The sequence below is a fragment of the Cebus imitator genome, unplaced genomic scaffold (assembly GCF_001604975.1).
Source record: "Cebus imitator isolate Cc_AM_T3 unplaced genomic scaffold, Cebus_imitator-1.0 Scaffold83, whole genome shotgun sequence".
In the NCBI taxonomy this organism is placed as follows: Eukaryota; Metazoa; Chordata; class Mammalia; order Primates; family Cebidae; genus Cebus; species Cebus imitator.
This window is the reverse complement of record NW_016107398.1, coordinates 4,586,292-4,605,264: the sequence shown is the minus strand read 5'-3', so window position 1 is coordinate 4,605,264 and position 18,973 is coordinate 4,586,292. Positions and strand designations below refer to the sequence as shown.

Sequence of the window (18,973 nt, the reverse complement as noted above, 5' to 3'; positions counted from 1 at the left end):
TTTTTTGAGGTGGAGTCTTGCTCTGTTGCCCAGGCTGGAGTGCAGTGGAATGGTCTTGGTTCACTGCAACCGCTGCCTCCCAGGTTCAAGCGATTCTCCTGGCTCAGCCTCCCAAGTTGATGGGACTACAGGCGTGTGCCACCACGCCCAGCTAATTTTTTTAATTTATAGTAGAGACGGGGTTTCCCGTGTAAACCAGGATGGTCTCAATCTCCTGACCTCGTGATCCACCCACTTTGGCCTCCCAAAGTGCTCATGCCTGTGCATGAGTCACCGCACCCGGCCCTCATGATAATAATTTTAACAGTAGCCACCTTACCTTGAGCACCTGCTACCAAACAGCCATGGTAATGGTGGTTTCTCTCCAGTAACTTTCATTCTCCTAACACCCTAGAAGGAGGGCATTGTGTTTTTTATGGATTTACAGATGTGAACACTCAAGCTCAAAGTGGTCAAAAGTATTTCAAGTAAATTCCTAAATAAGTGGGCTGGTGGGGTCTCTAGTGTGTAAGAGAGAATGCTAAGTAATGTTTAAGAGGAAAAGGAGAAAACCTAATACCACACTGGATACTTTATGTACATTTATAAATGTCCCATTATCCTCTGAAGCTTTTCTAGATTAAAAAAAAAAATAAAAAAAAACGAGGCTCAGAGAACATTTTGCCATAGGTCCCAAGTTAATAGAGGGTAGAGTCAAATTTTGATCTTTGGTGTAGCTTCTGCTAAAGCCAGTGACCTTCCCATGGCACTGCTCTGCCTCCTCGTGGCCACTCAGGAACAATGCTTTTCTTTCTTGGGGCCATGGCTGCAGTGCTGTGGAACCCACACAGGAGGGAAGAAGGGTAGATTGAGGGTTACCAAACAGGTTAGGTTTGATCGTTTGGCATCACCTTAGGGCCCTATCATAAACCTAGACTCTGCCTATTGATTGGAAGAGATTGTTCAGATTGTAGTTCTTAGCACAGAACCATACATCTAATGGTGTCACTGGATGGTGGACTTCTTCTCTAAGCTGTCATTATGCTGCACAGTTAGAGACATTGGTTGCTGCCCTTGTTTTGATTTCTGACCAAAAGACATGTTAATATCTGAAAGCAGTGACCTTATGGCAATCTAGCAGTTGTACCGTAAAGCAAGAATAAAGAAGGTAGAAACCGTGACAAGCTTGGATCAAAATGGAGAAATTATGGAATAGTATATAGGTATTTGCTACCACTCAGGGTCTTTACTGCTCACACATATGGATTATTTACCTTATTTTTCAGTTTTCAGCAGGACATTTGACATTTCCTGGAGGTCAAGGAACAAGAATCTTTTAAAAAATGAGCATCACCAGAAAGGCCTAAGTGATACTCAGAAGCTTAGAAAAGAGAGGCCATGTCTTGGTCAGCTCGGGCTGCTGTAACATAACACCATAGACTGGCGATTTAAACGACATTTATATTCTCATAGTCCTGGAGGCCAGAAGTTTGAGATCGGGGTCTCAGCATGGTTGGTTTCTGTGAGATCCTGCTTTCTGGCACGCAGATGGCCCTCTCCTTGCCGTGTACTCATATGGCCTTTCCCGGCATGTACATACGGAGAGAGGCAATCTCACTCTCCTCTTCTTATAAGGCCCCCAGTCTTATCTGGTTAGGACCCCACCCTGTGAGCTCATGTAACCTTCATTACCTCCTAAAAGTCTTATGTCCAAATATAGTTACATTGGGAGTTAAGACTAAAACGTATGAATTGTGGAGGGGCCACAATTCAATTTATAGCAGAAAGAAAAAAGAATTTTAAATTATTTGACAGAAGTAAAATTGAGAACAAAGGGAAGAGGACCTTGTTTATTTATTAAGCATTCATTAAGAAATCTTTGCTGGCTTATCCACAAATATTTATTAATGAATTTGCTGGTTCATCCATTTATTGAGTGGCCACCCTATGAAGCCAGATGCTTATCATTGTTTGCCTCAGGTGTGGCATTAGGATCTGAGGTCTGCATGCTGGTGACACTGCCTCTGTGTGTGCAGAAGGACAATGGATCCCAGGAAAGTAGTGGTTCTGTCCTATTGTCAGACAGAGTAATTTTTAACTTTGCATAAACACCACCTTTCCTCTGTAAGGGGCTGGATGCATACTTCTGTAAGTGGTTTTATGTAATAAAATAGATACATAAGAGATTAAGGAACTTGTTAGAGTTAAATGGCAGGTAAATATTGGACTCTGGGGGAATGTCCAAAGAGACCGTGGAAGCATGCTAGTAAAGAAGGAGGCAGCTGGGATTTTCCTCCAACCAGTTATATGTTCAGAACAGCCGCATTCTTATTCTTTCTTTTCTCCCTCTCCTTGCCTCCTGCTTTATCTGTGTCAGCTACCTCATTTGCTTTGATGGTTCCCAAACACATTGTCCTCCTCCATGCCTCTGCCCTCCTTTCCTTAATGCCCTCTACCTGGAATGCCCTTTCCTTTATCCTTCGAAACCCAGCTTAAATGCTGCTTGCCTATGTTCCCTCCCTCCCTCCCTCCCTCCCTCCCTCTTCCTTCCTTCCTTCCTTCCTTCCTCCCTCCCTCCCTCCCTCTCTCTCTCTCTCCCTCTCTCTCTCTCTTTCTTTCTTTCTCTTCTTTCTCTTCTTCTTCCTCCTCCTCTTCCTCTTCCTCTTCTTTTTGAGATGGTGTCTCACTGAGTCACCCAGGCTGGAGTGCAGTGGTACAATCTCGGTGCACTACTGTACCTGCCTCCCGGGTTCAAGTGATTCTCGTGCCTCAGCCTCTCAAGTAGCTGGGACCACAGGCGCACCCCACCATGCCCAGCTAATTTTTATATTTTTAGTAGAGATGGGGGTTTCACCTTGTTGGCCAGACTAGTCTCAAACTCCAGACTCAAATGATCCACCCACCTTGGCCTCCCAAAGTGCTGGGATTACAGGCATGAGCCCCATGCTGTAATCCCCGCACTCAGCCCCATCTATGTTATATTTCTGCCACCCTTCTGCTTCCCAAGTCATCTGTGTTGTTGATTCTATTCTCCCTTGACACTTTATTTATGTATCTGATATAGCGTCTGTCACAGTTTACATTGGATAGGCTTATAAATGCCCCTTCTCCCACCAGTATGTGAACTCCTTAGGGATAACAGAGTAAAGAGGTTAAGAATAGAGACTTTGGAATCTGCTACTTACTAGCCATGGGACATTGAGACAATGGCTTATCTCTCTGAGCCTCAGATTCTTAATCTACAAAATAGAAAAGTTATGGTACCTACTCTGTTGGTTGTGAGGAAATGAGATATTATATATGTGAGACACGTAGCACGGTGCCTGGCATGTAAACGTGTGGTAATGACTGTTTTCTTTGTACTCTCAGGGTCTAATGCCTAATGAGTCCCAGGATTTTTTTTTTTTTTAAACCAAGCTGAATAATGCACATGGAAAAATTCTGATTTCTCAGAGTCTTTCAGTGGATACATCTAATACCATTTTGTTCTCTCCTTTTTTTTTTTTTATTTTTTATTTTTTATTTTTGAGACAGAGTCTCACTCTGTCGCCCAGGCTGGAGTGTAGTGGCACAACCTTGGCTCACTGCAACCTCCACCTCCTGAGTTCGAGTGATTCTCCTGCCTCAGCCTCCCAAGTAGCTGTGATTACAGGCAAGTGCCACCATGCCCAGCTAATTTTTGTATCTTTTGTAGACATGGGTTTTCACCATGTTGGCCAGGCTGATCTGGAACTCCTGACCTCAGGTGATCCACCCACCTCAGCCTCCCAAAGTGCTGGGATTACAGGTGTGAGCCACTGCACCTGGCCTTGTTCTCTTCTAAAACACAGCTTCTTAATCTGTATAAATGAAGGAAGCCACCCTTTTTTTCCCTTTTCCACTGTGACTAGCCTTTTTAGAGATTTTAGATTTTGTTTTTGAGATATTCTTTTGAATTCATGGTGGACAGAGAAAAGGGATCTGAGAGAGCAGAGAGGGGTAGTTGCAGCCAGTGTCCCTGGGACCAGAAACTGAGCAGATGTCTCCTGGCTTGCCCAGGAAGGGACCAGAAACAAACTCTGGAAGAAGACCTAGAAGTAAGGCCCCAGCCTTTACCATGATTTACTCCATTGTAATATCACCTACATTACTCAGTCTCTGAATCTCTGTGTCGTCATCTGTAAAATGAGCACAATGGTATTTACTTCTGGGATGGTGGTAAGGATGATACATTGTACTTGCTGTGTAGGCACAGTGCCTGCCCATAGGAGGTGTTTAGTAAATATTGACCACTTTACAGGGATGGGCAACCGTGGGTGTTCCTGAGTAGCTGTGACTGAATGCTAACCATATACTGGGCACTGGGTTCGATCCAAGTGTGCGTGATGAAAAAGGTGAGCCAGGAAAGGGGACCAGTAAGATGTGTTAAAGTGATGTCAGGGCCGGGCACGGTGACTCATGCCTGTAATCCCAGCTCTTTGGGAGGCCGAGGCGGGCGGATCACGAGGTCAAGAGATCAAGACTATCCTGGCCAACATGGTGAAACCCTGTCTCTACTAAAAATACAAAAAAATTAGCTAGATGTGGCACGCGCCTGTAGTCCCAGCTACTCAGGAGGCTGAGGCAGGAGAATTGCTTGAACCCAGGAGGCAGAGGTTGCAGTGAGGTGAGGTCGCGCCACTGCACTCCAGCCTGGCGCCTGGTGATGGAGTGAGACTCCGTCTCAAAAAAATAAAAATAAAAATAAAGCGATGTCAGGAAAGTGTGGAATCAGATGACATGGGCAGAATTAGAGGAGAATACAAATTAACGGGAAAACTTCTTTTCCTTCCTCAAGTCGATGAAGCCCTTGAAGCACTCTGGATTTTTTTTTTGGTGGGAAGGGAGACAGGGTCTTGCTCTGTCACCCAAGCTGGAGTTCAGTGGTGTGATCTTGGCTCACTGCAACCTCTGCCTTGAATGATTTAAAAATAGTCTTTTAAAATACTTTTGTTGGGAAAGATTTATAATTTTGTTTTATCTTTGTCTTTTTCTCTCTCTTAACATTTTATTTTTCTTTTCCCAAAGGTGGCAGAAAGAGCACTCTATTACTGGAATAATGAATACATCATGAGTTTGATAGAAGAAAACTCTAACGTCATCCTTCCCATCATGTTTTCCAGCCTTTATAGGATTTCGAAAGAACATTGGAATCCGTAGGTTTTCAGTTTATTTCCTCCTTTCTCTTCCTCTGTTCCTCTCTTTTTCTTTTCCTTTAGTCTTATTATGGGCCAGATGCTGTCGTTGTTGCTGAAGAGGTATGTGAAAAGATAAAATCCTTACCTCTGGGGATTCACTGACTGGAGAAAATAAACAGATACTTTAACAAAATTGCAGTTAAAGTATCTGTTTACTTGACAGGGTTCTTGATCTATCTGTGACGGTAGCAGATCTTTTGGGGAGCACTGCAGCTGCAAGGAAAGGTGTGTAGTTGCTGATGGCATGGCCATGCTTAGAGGGAATCTGAAAGGAATTTGGCAGGTGGATGGCATAGGGAGAACCCTTTCAGACAGTGGGTCCACCCATCACGTTAAAAGGCACAAAGATGTAAAAAGCACCTGTCAGTTTCCGAGACTTTTAATTTTCGGAGGGCTGAGGCACAAGGTCTTTTGAGGAAGAGTGCTGGAAGATGTGGCTAGAAAAGATTGTGGGACTCGTGTGAGCCTTCACCATGTTAGAGATCAGAAAGTACTGAAGGGTTGTAAGTGGGGAAGTGTTCTGCCTAGGTTTGCATTTTAGCGTGACCTGTTTCTTAACAGGCAACTCAGTCATTATCATGTATCTCTCGGAAAAGAAAAAGTTTAAAATCATCAAGGAGAAGTTTAACATGCAGCCCTGTGAAAGTTAAAGCATTCTGAATTTGAATGCCTTTACATGTTTCTCTTTGGAATAGAAGGAAAATTTAATGTGGCATTTAAAAATTAGTAGATATAATTCAGTATATTTCATCTTTTAAAATTTTGCACGTAATTATAAAATATCACATTTCTCATTTTTCAAAGTTGCCAAATTTTATTAATAGAACTAGTAAAAATAAGGAGCTGATAAACAGTTAAGTTCCTTTATACAGATTGTCTCTTGAGAACCTGGAGAAGTGTTCTAGCAAGTGTCTGTAACTACCCAGTGTACTATATTTGGTGCTTTCCCATTGTTGCCCTTGGGAGAAAGGTCATTCTGGAACCTTAACAGAAAAAAATTTAAAGCTTCCTTTTAATGGCACAAGGCAGAAGCTACACAGCAAGTGTACTTTCTTATAAATGTTTTGGAAACATCAGACTTATGGTTTATTTAATATATGGCTAATTTTTACCAAGGCCTTTTTCGGTGGTATTAGGAGCATGTTTGTTGCAAAACGGAAGCCATAGATATTTTTGCAAAGGGAAAAGCTATTTAGACTCTAGTCTGAAGCTATCAAGACCATCATAACCTTGTCCTCACATTGCCCAAGAGCTCATTCTTGATAAGTATGGGCTACCATTTTGGCTGTTTAGCTGTATATTGTCCCACAGCTAATAGCAACCATCCCAGCTTGCCAGTTATCTCTGTTTGTTTGTTTGTTTATTTTAAGATGGAATCTTGCTCTGTTGCCCAGGCTGGAGTGCAATGGCATGATCTTGGCTCACTGCAACCTCTGCCTCCTGGGTTCAAGCAATTCTCCTGCTTCAGCCTCTTGAGTAGCTGGGACTACAGGCGCCTGCCACCACACCCAGCCAACTTTTGTATTTTTAGTAGAGACGGGGTTTCACCATATTGGCGAGGCTGGTCTCAAACTCCTGACCTTGTGATCCGCCCCCCTTGGCCTTCCCAAGTGCTGGGATTACAGGCATGAGCCACCGTGCCCAGCCAGCTTGCCAGTTATCTTATCAGCATATCTTTTGGGTCAACAGAACTGGTGCAGATCACAGCTAGACAAATAACTCATATTAAATCACCCAGCCTACACAGGGTCTTGGGTTCATTTCTTTGGATACAAATAATTTATATATATATATATATATATATATATATATATATTTATTTATTTAAAATATTTGTTTCTGAAGAAGTAGCTTCTGATTTTGGTGAATTCTGTATCTTCTTTAGAAAATAGAATTCAATGCAAATACAGGTGTCTAAGGTTAGTGCTATCATAGGCCCTTATTTTAGGGTGAAGTTGCTTTACTTTTATACTTGCCTTTTTATTAAGTGAAATTATCAAGTGCCTACAGGCAGCTCTATTCTGGGTGCCAACAATTAGAAGGGCAAAATGAGATATTTTTTCTAGTTCTACCACCCCTCAGAAAATTATCTTGCCTTGAATGGCAAAGAATAGAAATCTCTTGATGTGGAAATGAACTGTAGGTCATGTTTAGTTGTTCCAACTAAAAAGGAATACAGACAATGTGCAGAACAAGGAACTCATTCAGACAAAAGTTGTGCTTTTGCTTTCTTCCTTCAGTATCCTATTTTATAAGACTTACTAACATGTTCCCTTTTTTCTGTGCTTTACAGGGCTATTGTGGCGTTAGTGTACAATGTGTTGAAGGCATTTATGGAAATGAACAGCACCATGTTTGACGAGCTGACAGCCACATACAAGTCAGATCGTCAGCGGTAACTTTTTAAAGCTTTTTTGTCAGCTGTGCATAAACTACTGAGTTTTTTCCTTGCTCTTTGAAGTTGCCTAATTGTACCCCAAATCTTAAACAGCACAATGTTATTTACAGTCATGCATTGCTTAACAACTGGTATATGTTCTGAGAAATGCATCATTAGGCATTTGTATTGTATGAACATCATAAGTGTACAGTAATTGCACAAACCTTGATGGTACAGCCTGCTGTGACACATCTGAGCTATATGGTATTGCCTGTTCTTCCTGGGTTACAAACCTATATAGCGTGTTACCATGGTGACTACTGTAGCCAGTTGTAACACAAGTCACTAGGTGGTAGGACTTTTTCAAGCCTTTTTTTTTTTTTTTTTTAGACAGAGTCTCACTCTGTTGTCTAGGCTGGCGTGCAGTGGTGCAGCTTCAGCTCACTGCAGCCTCCATCTCCCAGGTTCAAGTGATTTTTCTGCCTCAGCCTCCTGAGAAACTGGGATTACAGGCGCGCAGCACCACGCCCGGCTAATTTTTTGTACTTTTAATAGAGAAAGGGTTTCACCATGTTTGCCAGGCTGATCTTGAACTCCTGACCTGTGATCCGCCCGCTTCTGCCTCCCAAAGTGCTGGGATTACAGGTGTGAGCCACCACACCCAGCCTCAAGCCTGTTAAAATTTTATGGGACCACCATGGTATATGTGGTCTGTGTTGACCAAAATGTTGTTATTCAGCACATGACTGTATTTATATATTCATTGTTCAACGCTTATTAACTGTGCCTTTATTACTATGCCACTGGGTAACAAAGCTTTGTGACACTGTCATTTTGATAAGTCTGCTTTCCTCCCTTTCTTTAATAATATTTCAGTTCTGCCTCAGGTTGAGAGCCCAGCATATAACTGGTATTAGGGACTATCAGGTAGGTTGCTACCTGAATTCACTCCCACTCTGAATTTACTTGAAGTATAATTAGGCAGATCTTGTTCTTCACTCCAGTTGCAGCGGGAATGAAGCACCATTTATCTAGCTCTTGGGCCCAGGACTTACTGGAACTCAACAAATTTATTACAATCTGAAGGGCAGTGAAAAGAACATGAAGGTCAATAGTCCTAACCAGAAATGTTTGAGACCAAATGTGAGCACAACCAGTGGAACTCTTTACAATGAATGCTTATGGCTTAGTTAAGCCTTTCTTGATTTCATTTTGATGATTCTTCACTTTTGTTATATCTTGTTCAATGTGTTCTATTTTCCAAAAGATGTACTTGGGGAGATCATAGAAACCTAGAGAACCCTTAGTAGTTGAGCCTCTGGTTTGGCTTTGATCACCCGTAAGCAGATGTCAGCTTTGTATATCATAAAACGATGGACCTTTAGAGGGCCCAGAGGTATGTGCAAGTGTTCATACCCAGGGTCTTGCTGAACTTCTGTGGTTCCCTTGCTGCTTTGCTTTGCCTCATTTTTAGTTTGTCACTTGCATTTTATTGACGAAAAGAGCAACGAGGAGAAAGATTTGATGACAGAAAGACCATTGTAATGATTTTTTTTAAGTTACCTGGGATGTGATTTATGAAAACCAACTTAATTATGGAATATGGCAAGTATTTAGCTAGAGACAGAAAGAGGCTGAGATTTTATACCCAGAATATTGGGATTAATATCAATTATGGGATATGTTAATCCACACTTACATTTTAAACAACTTTTAATTCTTTTGTCTCAAACTCCTGACCTTGTGATCCGCGCCCCTCGACCTTCCCAAGTGCTGGGATTACAGGCGTGAGCCACTGCGCCCAGCCAGCTTGCCAGTTATCAGCATATCTTTTGGGTCAGCAGAACTGGTGCAGATCACATCTAGACAAATAACTCATATTAAACCACTCGTGCTACACAGGAGCTTGGTTTCATTTCTTTGGATATGAATAATTTATATATATATACATATATATATATATATATATATATATAACATTTGTTTCTATGGAAGTAGCTTCTGATTTTGAATTTTGATGAATTATATTAGCGATTCTTGCCAATTATTAAATTTATAATAACCCTCCCTGCCCCAAACTTAAATTAAAATCTATAAAGGATGTTACTTAAAAAAAGGGTGAAGGGTTCATTTAAACACTGTGGTGCACCATGAAAGGTATATTGTGCATAGCATCTTTTCTTTCAGAGCAATTGAAAGCACTTTATTATTATCCTAGTTGAACCAAGATTCAATTTGTAGAAGCTCATCAAGAATATTGAAGAACTTGGCTGGGCACGGTGGCCAGGTCAAAGCAGGGGTATCATCTCAGGTCCGGTGTTCGAGACCAACCTGGCCAACATGATGATACCCTGTCTCTATTAAAAATATAAAAACTAGCTGGGCATGCACTTGTAGTCCCAGCTACTGGGGAGACTGAGGTAGGAAGATCGCTTGAACCTAGAAGGTGGAGGTTGTAGTGAACTAAGATCACGTCGCTGTACTCCAGCTTGGGCCTTGGAGCGAGACTCTGTCTCAAAAAAAAAAAAATATTGAAGAACTTATTTCTACACAAATCATTTGATTTGTTTTTAATTAACTTCAATGATAAAACTATTTTCTGATTATTATCTATAGTAAGTAGACCAAACCCTTGAAAAGATAAGAATTAACCAAGGGGATCAGGAGTAGATAAAACTATGAAGTTGATTGTGATATTCTGGCATATTACAGTGATTTATAATGAATGAACTTTCTTAATGAGAAAATGGGTTTTTAAAAGCAAGGATAATAATTTGTCAAATGAGCAGTAGAAGGGTGTATTGACAGATGGAAACACTGGTTTCTCCATAGATATAGGAATAGGACAAGAGAATGAAGACATTTATTTGGTACTATCAGAGAATAACTGAATGGACAAGTTTACTTCAGGATAGCAAGAAGTTAATAGTTTCAGTTCAGATCAATTTTTTTTTTTTTTTTTGAGATGGTGTCTTGTCCTGTCGCCCAGGCTGGAGTGCAGTGGGGCAATCTCAGCTTACTGTAGCCTCTGCCTCCCAGGTTCAAACGATTCTTCTGATTTAGCCTCCCAAGTAGCTGGGACTACAGGCATGTGCCACAATGCCCTGCTAATTTTAATATTTTTAGTAGAGATGGGGTTTTGCCATATTGGCCAGACTGATCTTGAACTCCTGACCTTGTGATCCACCCGTCTTGGCCTCCTAAAGTGCTGGGATTGCAGGCATGGGCTACCGCACCCAGCCTCAAATTTTTAAGTATTACAAATCTGAAAATGGTGGGTGGAATAAGTAGTTAACACTGTTAGATACATATGCCAACATTAGTGCTATGTAAAATTGAAATTAGAAGAGAATTTGACAATATCCTCGGCATGACAGTGTGGTTAAGTGATAAAATTTCCACCCACAGGGAGAGAGAAATGTGGGAAAGATTGGGGGTGACAGTAACTATATCAGAAATATTTAGAATTTCTAAAGATAAAGTTGTCAGTATGAAAGCTGTGTGATGGAGGCCGGGTGTGGTGGCTCATGCCTGTAATCTCAGCACTTTGGGAGGCCTAGGTGGTGGATCACCTGAGGTCAGGAGCCTGACCAATATGGTGAAACCCCATGTCAAAAAAAATTAAAAATAAAAGAAAAGCCCCACAGGATAAATTGCGTTGAATGCCATAAATCTCTTGATCAAAAACACAAATGAAACACTTTAGTAACAAGGTGATGAATGGTTTAATGATGCCAGCACTTAACCAATTTATGCCTAGTGTTCCATTATTGGAACACTAAGCTTGTGGGAGTTATTTATATCCTACGCCGAGGGTCGTCACAAAGGTCCGATTTTTCACAAGAATATTTTGCAACTTCCGGCATAAATGGGTTAAAACTGCAAATTGAGGCAATGTGAACCTGAAATACATCGAAATGCTTTTTGGTTGAGTAAAATTCTAGCTCTTGCTTACTGTCACCTTCTCTTTCCAAATAAAAAGGTCATTTTCATCAAAAGTCAACAGGATCTATAGAATTGATTTATATGTACCCCAATTAGTGTTCTTTACTAACATTTATTTAGACCTCATCCCCAGACTGTACTGGGAAACAAAAAGTGATAATTTGCCAAACAGCTTGCTTATGTTTAGAATCCGGAATGGTGGTACAGGAATGGTGGTACACACCTGTAGTCCCAGCCACTCAGGAGGCTGAAGCAAGAAGATTGCTTGAACCTAGGAGGTTGAGGCTACATTGACCTATGATTGTGCCACTGCACTTCAGCCTGGGTGACAAAATGAGAACCTGTCTCTAAGAAAAAAATAAACATAAATAAAAAAGAATAATAATCTGGAATCCATAATGATTAGATTGGAGGATTATCTAATCTTGCCCTTACTGTCCTATAAATGCAATTTTTCAGGGTCAAATTAACAAATAGGTAATTATGAAAACAGTTCTGCTCATTGAAATTTATATTGTGCAGATTTATATTTGAGATAACTGAAGCTAATTATGGTAAACAAGTCCTAAATTATGAAAATATTACCTATTAAATTATGATACTAATTACCATATTATATAATTCTACATTTCCTCAAGTCTCTAGTGGAATAAGAGTATAAAATTACTTAGGTTTTTCTAGAGTATTTTCGGAGTTGGAGGGGATCAAGGTTAATTTCTGTTGCTTTAGATAATAGAACTTTTAAAAAACATTAGTTATAATGTTTTTAAAAAATGAGGCATTGGTATTACATACAAATTGCACTCAACCCATGTGGATTTCCATGAGTAAAAATTGTATTGTGGCTGAAGTTTAATCCTTGCTAAGTGAGGAAGCGCACGGATTATATCCTCATGCCTGAGATGGTAGAGCAGAGCCCCCATTTTCAGAAATTATCTGAATTCCTGGATTTATGAATGTTAATCTGAGTTTGTTTGTTTGTTTTTTGAGATGGAGTCTCGTTCTGTTGCTCAGGCTGGTATGCAATGGTGCGATCTCAGCTCACTGCAACCTCTGCCTCTAGGGTTCAAGTGATTCTCCTGCTTCAGCCTCCTGAGTAGCTGGGACTACAGACGTGCACCACCATGCCCAGCTAATTTTTGTATTTTTAGTAGAGATGGGGCTTCACCATGCCGGCCAGGTTGAAATCCTGACCTCAGGTGATCCACCCGCCTCGGCCTCCCAAAGTGGTTGGATTACGAGTGTGAGCCACTGAGCCCAACCTAGGTCTGCTTTTTATTGGTTCACTGCAACCTGAAAAAACCAGAGACAGTGCAGTGAATTTTTTTAATAAATGTGAATTTATTTAACTTACAATATAGTCTTGTATTCCTGCATCATGTACTTCCTACTTGGTTGATGTTAAAAATCCTTGTTTGTAAAAATGTGGTAATTTTAAAACGTCATTGGCTAAATAAAGTTTGTTGATTCCATTTTGGACATCCAGTTTTGGGGGAAATTTTACCAAATAGTGAAATCTCAAAGTCTGAAAACCACTAGTAAAATTGATATTGAACCCAATTTGAAGGCTTGATACATTACAGTTTAATACATAATAATGTCAACCAAATTATTTTCAGATCATTAAAAGTAAAATCACAAGTTTTTGGTTTCTTCTAAACTGATAAAAAGTTTGAGTATACATGAGGTTGGAAAAATGGGTATAATAAAGGAGAGGATATATTTTCTTGACCTACTACATTCTCTGTATCAGTGTCATCTCCGGCATCCTTTTTGAGAAACTATTTGGAGATAAAGAAAAATTACATTCTTACTAATCTGCAAGTGAAAATCACTAATGTGCCCTTGGTTTTATGATAACTGATACTTATAAGTCATTCCCATTTTTGTTTCTGAGTAATTTTAAAGTTAATTTTTGGAATTAAGCTAACTGTAAAGGAATATTAAGGTGAAATTGTAAAATATTTTTGTCATCTCCTACTCTGTTCATTAATACTACTTTTACGTGTCTGTAAATGTCAACAAAAAAGCATGGGAGAGAAAAATCAAGACGAAAACTGCCCACAAGCTTGATGCCACTTTTTTTCAAAGACCTTTTAAAATATACATAGGGAAAAATATGTTAAGTATTTATTAAGGGCAGTTATTGTTGGATAATCTCATTAAACCTCTGTTGTTTACATTGTATTCTGTTTCTTCTTCAGTGAGAAAAAGAAAGAAAAGGAGCGTGAAGAATTGTGGAAAAAATTGGAGGATCTGGAGTTAAAGAGAGGTCTTAGACGTGATGGAATAATTCCAACTTAACAAAAATAATGACAACAACATTACTAACCTGTGGAGTCACACATTTATGTAGTAGAAGATGGAGCAACAGTTTTCTGTATTGTGCAACTTTACAGTAGATTTCACATTTGTTTCATTATTACAACAGCACTGTATATACCTGTCTCTAAGTAAAGGAAAAAAAAATAAGGACTTCAATCCAAAGCTTGGACAGTAGATGGACTTCTCAGAACTTTGCAAACATAATCATTGTTCTAACCCTCTCTAAAAAACAAATCGGTCTTCAAAGATCTGTTGATGAAATTGCTATGTTAAAATTCCATTATCAGGAGTTCCTTATCACTAGCAGAGAGTATGATACAATTTTCAAATGTGAACAGTCTTAAATTTAGCTTGTCTTTCTGCTAAGCTGTTAAATGAATTTATAGTAAAGGAAAAAAAGACTGTCATTTCCTTGTAAGTTTGTATAACATCCTCCTCTGGATCACTTGACTGTAATTTGACATCTTTTTCTTTTGCACATCTTCCTGAGTTGAATGTCCACGTGGAATGGGGCCATGAATTATAAAGGTCCCTGATAAAAGTTCTGTTTACTGGGGTGAACATCTTTCCAGTAACCAGGTAGTCCTGGTACTCCTTTAGTTTTAAAATTAGGAGTTAAAAGAGAAGAGGTGATAAACATAGTAGGAAAGGGAATTTTGGATTCACGCATCAGTTTATGGTGAATCCAAATCAATGTCTTGAATCCTTTGAAAACAGGCACTGGGACATCACAGGCTTCAGTACCTGACCAGTATTAGTTGCATATATCATTGAACACACATACCAGAGATGTTTCAGAAATGTGAGAAAAACATCCTTTTGGACCATTTGAAATAAAGACAAACACTAAACGATACGACCATGAAATTGATCGCCGGGATTGCAAAGCTAATTGGGAAAAGAGTTGAGCAAACAGCTTGGACTGTTTGGAGTTGTTGCCTTACTTTTTAATATGTATTTATAAAGTATTCCAGCAAAAGAGGATGTAGCCTCTGGGAAAAAACAAACATGTTAACAGTGTTTTTTGTAGATTCTCGTTCTATATCTCATCACAGCGCCAGCCCTGTTTTTAGCCGGAAAGGATTCAGGATAAACATTATTATGCATTCTGAACTGGATGCATATTCCTAACTACTGTATTTGTTATCAAAAGTGGTTCTACAAATGCTACTGAAAAAAATCTGGAAATTCCTAATGTCCTGAGTATTAATAATAAAGTTTAAAAATGCTTTTATATCAAAGGTGCATCGTGACCAAATTGTTTAAGAAAAAAAAACAAAAAATCTAGGGCTGTATTATATATATGTACCTATATATATGTATATATAGGTACATATATATATATATATATATACACATATATATATATCTTATTGGCTCTCTGCTTTGTATTTAAAAGAAGAATCTACATCTTGGGTAGGTAAACTGCTGATAAAACTTGTGTATAGTATGTATTTACCTAATGCAGTAGCATTATTATATAGTGAAAGATACGTGTTTGGGGGTTTATTTCCAGGATGATTTTTGTTCTTATGGACATGGCAGCAGTGAGTTGGTAATCCTAAACCATCACTTCCAGCAGTATTCATGATACAGAGCTGATTCTGTGTTCATATGTTGAATTGTGGTAGTAACAAACATGAACATATGAACTATTGTTGCTCTTAATAGAAATACAATACAAATTTGGGCTTGTATATTTTCCTATTTACATTTAAATATAAAGTAGAATATGCAGTTTTATTATTTTCAAGAAAAAGGAAAAAAAGCTGCTGACCACCTCTCTCTCCCAAAAAGTTTTTCAGGATTATCAGGTCACAGTGTATACATAAGAGTCAGTTAATTATGGATATTGTCATCTTGGTAACTTTGTAAAAAAACAAAAACAAAACTGGCATTGTTAATCCCTAAAAAGAAACAGCAGTTAAAAAAAAAAAAAAAAGTCATATGCAACACCAGACACAACATGGCTTAATGGAATTAATAGTTTTTTTTTTTTTTTTAAAGAACATTGATAAGGATTCACTGTAAAGTTGGCAGAGATTGCCAAAGAGAAAACAACTGACTTTAAAATGCTGGAACAAGGTGATAAAAAATAAATTTGTAACAAATCTTCTCCTCTTTAGCCCTTGTGATTTTAGCCCTTTAGTTTTAACTCTGCTTTATATTTATTTTTGATAGTATAAACTTTTGTTTGCCATTAATTAATCTTTTTAGGTAGAAGACATTAAAATCACAGGTTTATGAAGAATCTCTGCCCATTGGAATGAAATGCAGTCATTTGAAATGAGAAAGGCCAGGACCCTTTTTGCACCTTACCCTGTCTTCAAGAGTAAAGGTGAAAACTTACAGCTCTCTTCCTTGATGTCAATTTTCTATGTTGATCATTCCAAACTGAGAAGAATAAAGCCAAGTTTTAGACATATTTAAAGAATAAAATAAAGCTATATGTCTAAAATTCATGGGGACAACTTCTGAGAAGAAACACTGTCTTTTTCTTTTTTAATGGAAAGTGACAATGTGACATTTGTCATGTTGTGTGCGGTGACGCAGAGTAACTGAGGTAATCTGACTGTTGCACTATGTGACATATTTCAGGATGTACTTGCTGCATTTGCAGCAGCCCTCTCTCTCTGTCCCTTCCCACAGTTCTGCTGTTGCTGCAACTTGAGTTAATTGTGACAAATGCATCTTTGTGTTATATTTTGTTTGCTTCATAATTTCCAGAACTATATATAAATATATTTTTAAAATAGCAAATATTGTAGTTAGTGAGTGATGCTCACTCCAACCTTATCCTTACCATATTGGTTTCAGGGATAGGATTAAGAGTGTCTTTGGAAGAAAAAAATACACACAGCCCTGTGGTTTAGAATGATGCTGAGGCCTTAGGCTGTGGGCCTAGAACATCTATGTGAGTGAATTCACCCATCTCATTCTTTGAATCAAGCATGCATTCCTTTTTCTCATTGTGCAAGTACCCCCAGTTGTTTTCCTTCAGTGTTGAGTTTTTTCCTTTTAAATTTTATTATATTTTGCTCTCCCTAACATCTGACTGTTTTTTATAAAAGAAAAGAAAAAATAATAATAAAAAAAAAGAGATAAATAATACCCTCGATGCCGCTGGATACTCACAAGCAGGGTTATGCTCCTTCATCTTGGGCTTGTTTGCCTAAATGAAAGGGTTTAATTTATTTTGTACCTCCTATGCGTGGGATAGTCCAGGGTGCAGAGCCAGGACTTGCTTGTAATTGCACCTGCTATACTTAAATGTATAGCCCTAGGCTCAATCACATTATGGAAAGAAACAAAAAAAGTATATTTAGAGCTTTAAAAGCTTTTTTATTTTTTTGTGGGGATGAGGGTGGGATGGGAAAGGGATGTATGGATGTTATTGGCATTTTTAAGTGTTTAGAGTTTTTTGGGGTTTTGGGTTTTTTGTTTTGTTTTGTTTTTCCTTGTTTTCATTTTTCCTTTTAATTGGATGCACTGACCTGGCCCAGGAAATGAAGAGATTCTCTTTTGATGCTATTACCAATGTTATCATAAAGTGACAGTCACCTGTAACAAAAAGGTGGCACCAAACGTGATCACTGATGTTTTATTTGCACATCAATATTTTTATTTTTGTATTTCGGCTCAGCTGCTTCTCTGAGTGGAGTTAAGGAATGAGCCGCAAAGGAGTTTTGTAGTAGGTATATTGGCATTGCATTTTATATTCCTCTATATTTAATTTTGAAAATCTAAAAGAAGGATTGTGCATCTTGAGAGAAAGTTGAGCAAATTGTGATCTAGCGGAATGTTAATTTGTGCTGCTTCTTGTGCACGACAGCAGCAGTAGTATCTCTCTTGGAAATAAACATCCCATATTATGATGTCTATGAATATAGGTTTCCTTTTCTTCCTTCCCTCCCTCCTTTCTATCCCCACCTTTCTCTTTCTTTTCTCTCTCAGCCTCTCTTTTCCTCCCTCCCCCTTCCCTTCCTCTTTCTTTACTTTTTTCGAAATCACTTATTGTAAATAAGTTGTAATCCAAACCTCATGTATCAATGGGGAACTTTCAAATATAAATATTACCAATGCATTTTCTGGTTGTTGTCTGATTTTTGATTGAAGTATAATGAGAATGACATGTCCGTTGCTTTTGGTTTGAGGACTTCGCTTTAGCTTCATAAATCTTTTGGTATTTTAGTATTTCATTGTTTTAGCAGGAGAGGGCAGCAAAAGTTCATTTTCCCTGTTAGTAATGCTGTGGTTCATGATCGGTTTTAAATTTAGCTGTGTGTGTGTGTTTTTTTAAACAGCATCTCTTTGTGAGTAGAGGTAAAAATGAAACATTTTTGATATGAAAAGTTGCATATGAAAATTACAGACTGGTTCAATCAGACAGGGAAGACTTCTGATCCACATCAAACTTAAAATGCCACAAAACAATCCTCCACCTCTAGCTAAAACATGCTACTTCCCTTTCAAACACAACAAAATGCAAGCTGAGTCTTAAACACTTGGAATTTAAAATGTTTTTATTTGGAAATGATTTGCTTTCTTCAAAGTGGTAACAGAAAGAAAAATGAAGGTGCTCCCCAAAAAGAAATGTAACCTTCCTCTTTCACAGGTGTGTGAGAGGTTCTGTACTGTGGGTGCATCATAATAAAGAAGCAGTGAAGAGTTTTCAGGTGCCTGGCTGTTTTTGTTTGTTTGTTTCTGAACTCCGTGGCCTTTTGAACCAAACAAATATTAGATTTGATTGACCTAGCTTTGCGGCCGTGGGGTTGGTATGTTCAGGCTTTCCTTTTGAGAAGTCAGTTTATGATTATGTAATATTGGGGAATGGTCCAGTATCTATTGCTGTATAAATACTACTCCAAAAGTAGCGGCTTAGAAGAACAACGATTTATTCTCATCACAAATCTATAGTTTGGGAAGGGCTTAGCAAAAACATCTTGTTTCTGATTCTCGAGTATTAACTGGGGTGTCACAGGTGGGGCAGGAGACTTCACTTCCAACATGGCTCACTTACATGGTTGACAAGTTAGTGCTGACAGTTGGCTTGGAGTTCAGCCAGGGGTCTCAGTTCTTCCTCAGTACTTTCTTCTTGGGCTTCCTTACAGCATGGCAGGTGGGTTCT

At 38.9% G+C, this 18,973-nt stretch overlaps 1 protein-coding gene across 3 annotated transcripts in view; it reads left to right on the top strand.

The window, feature by feature from the left end:
• PPP2R5E (protein phosphatase 2 regulatory subunit B'epsilon) overlaps positions 1-18,516 on the top strand; it is a 173,130-nt gene extending 154,614 nt beyond the window's left edge. For all 3 annotated transcript variants that reach the window (XM_017533954.2, XM_017533956.2, XM_037740436.1), the window contains 3 exons: positions 5,026-5,153; positions 7,489-7,590; positions 13,725-18,516. In XM_017533954.2, coding sequence (XP_017389443.1) covers positions 5,026-5,153; positions 7,489-7,590; positions 13,725-13,824 — 330 coding nt within the window. In that variant the 3' untranslated portion in view covers positions 13,825-18,516. The remainder of the gene's footprint in view (positions 1-5,025; positions 5,154-7,488; positions 7,591-13,724) is intronic.
• The last annotated feature ends 457 nt before the right edge of the window (positions 18,517-18,973 follow it).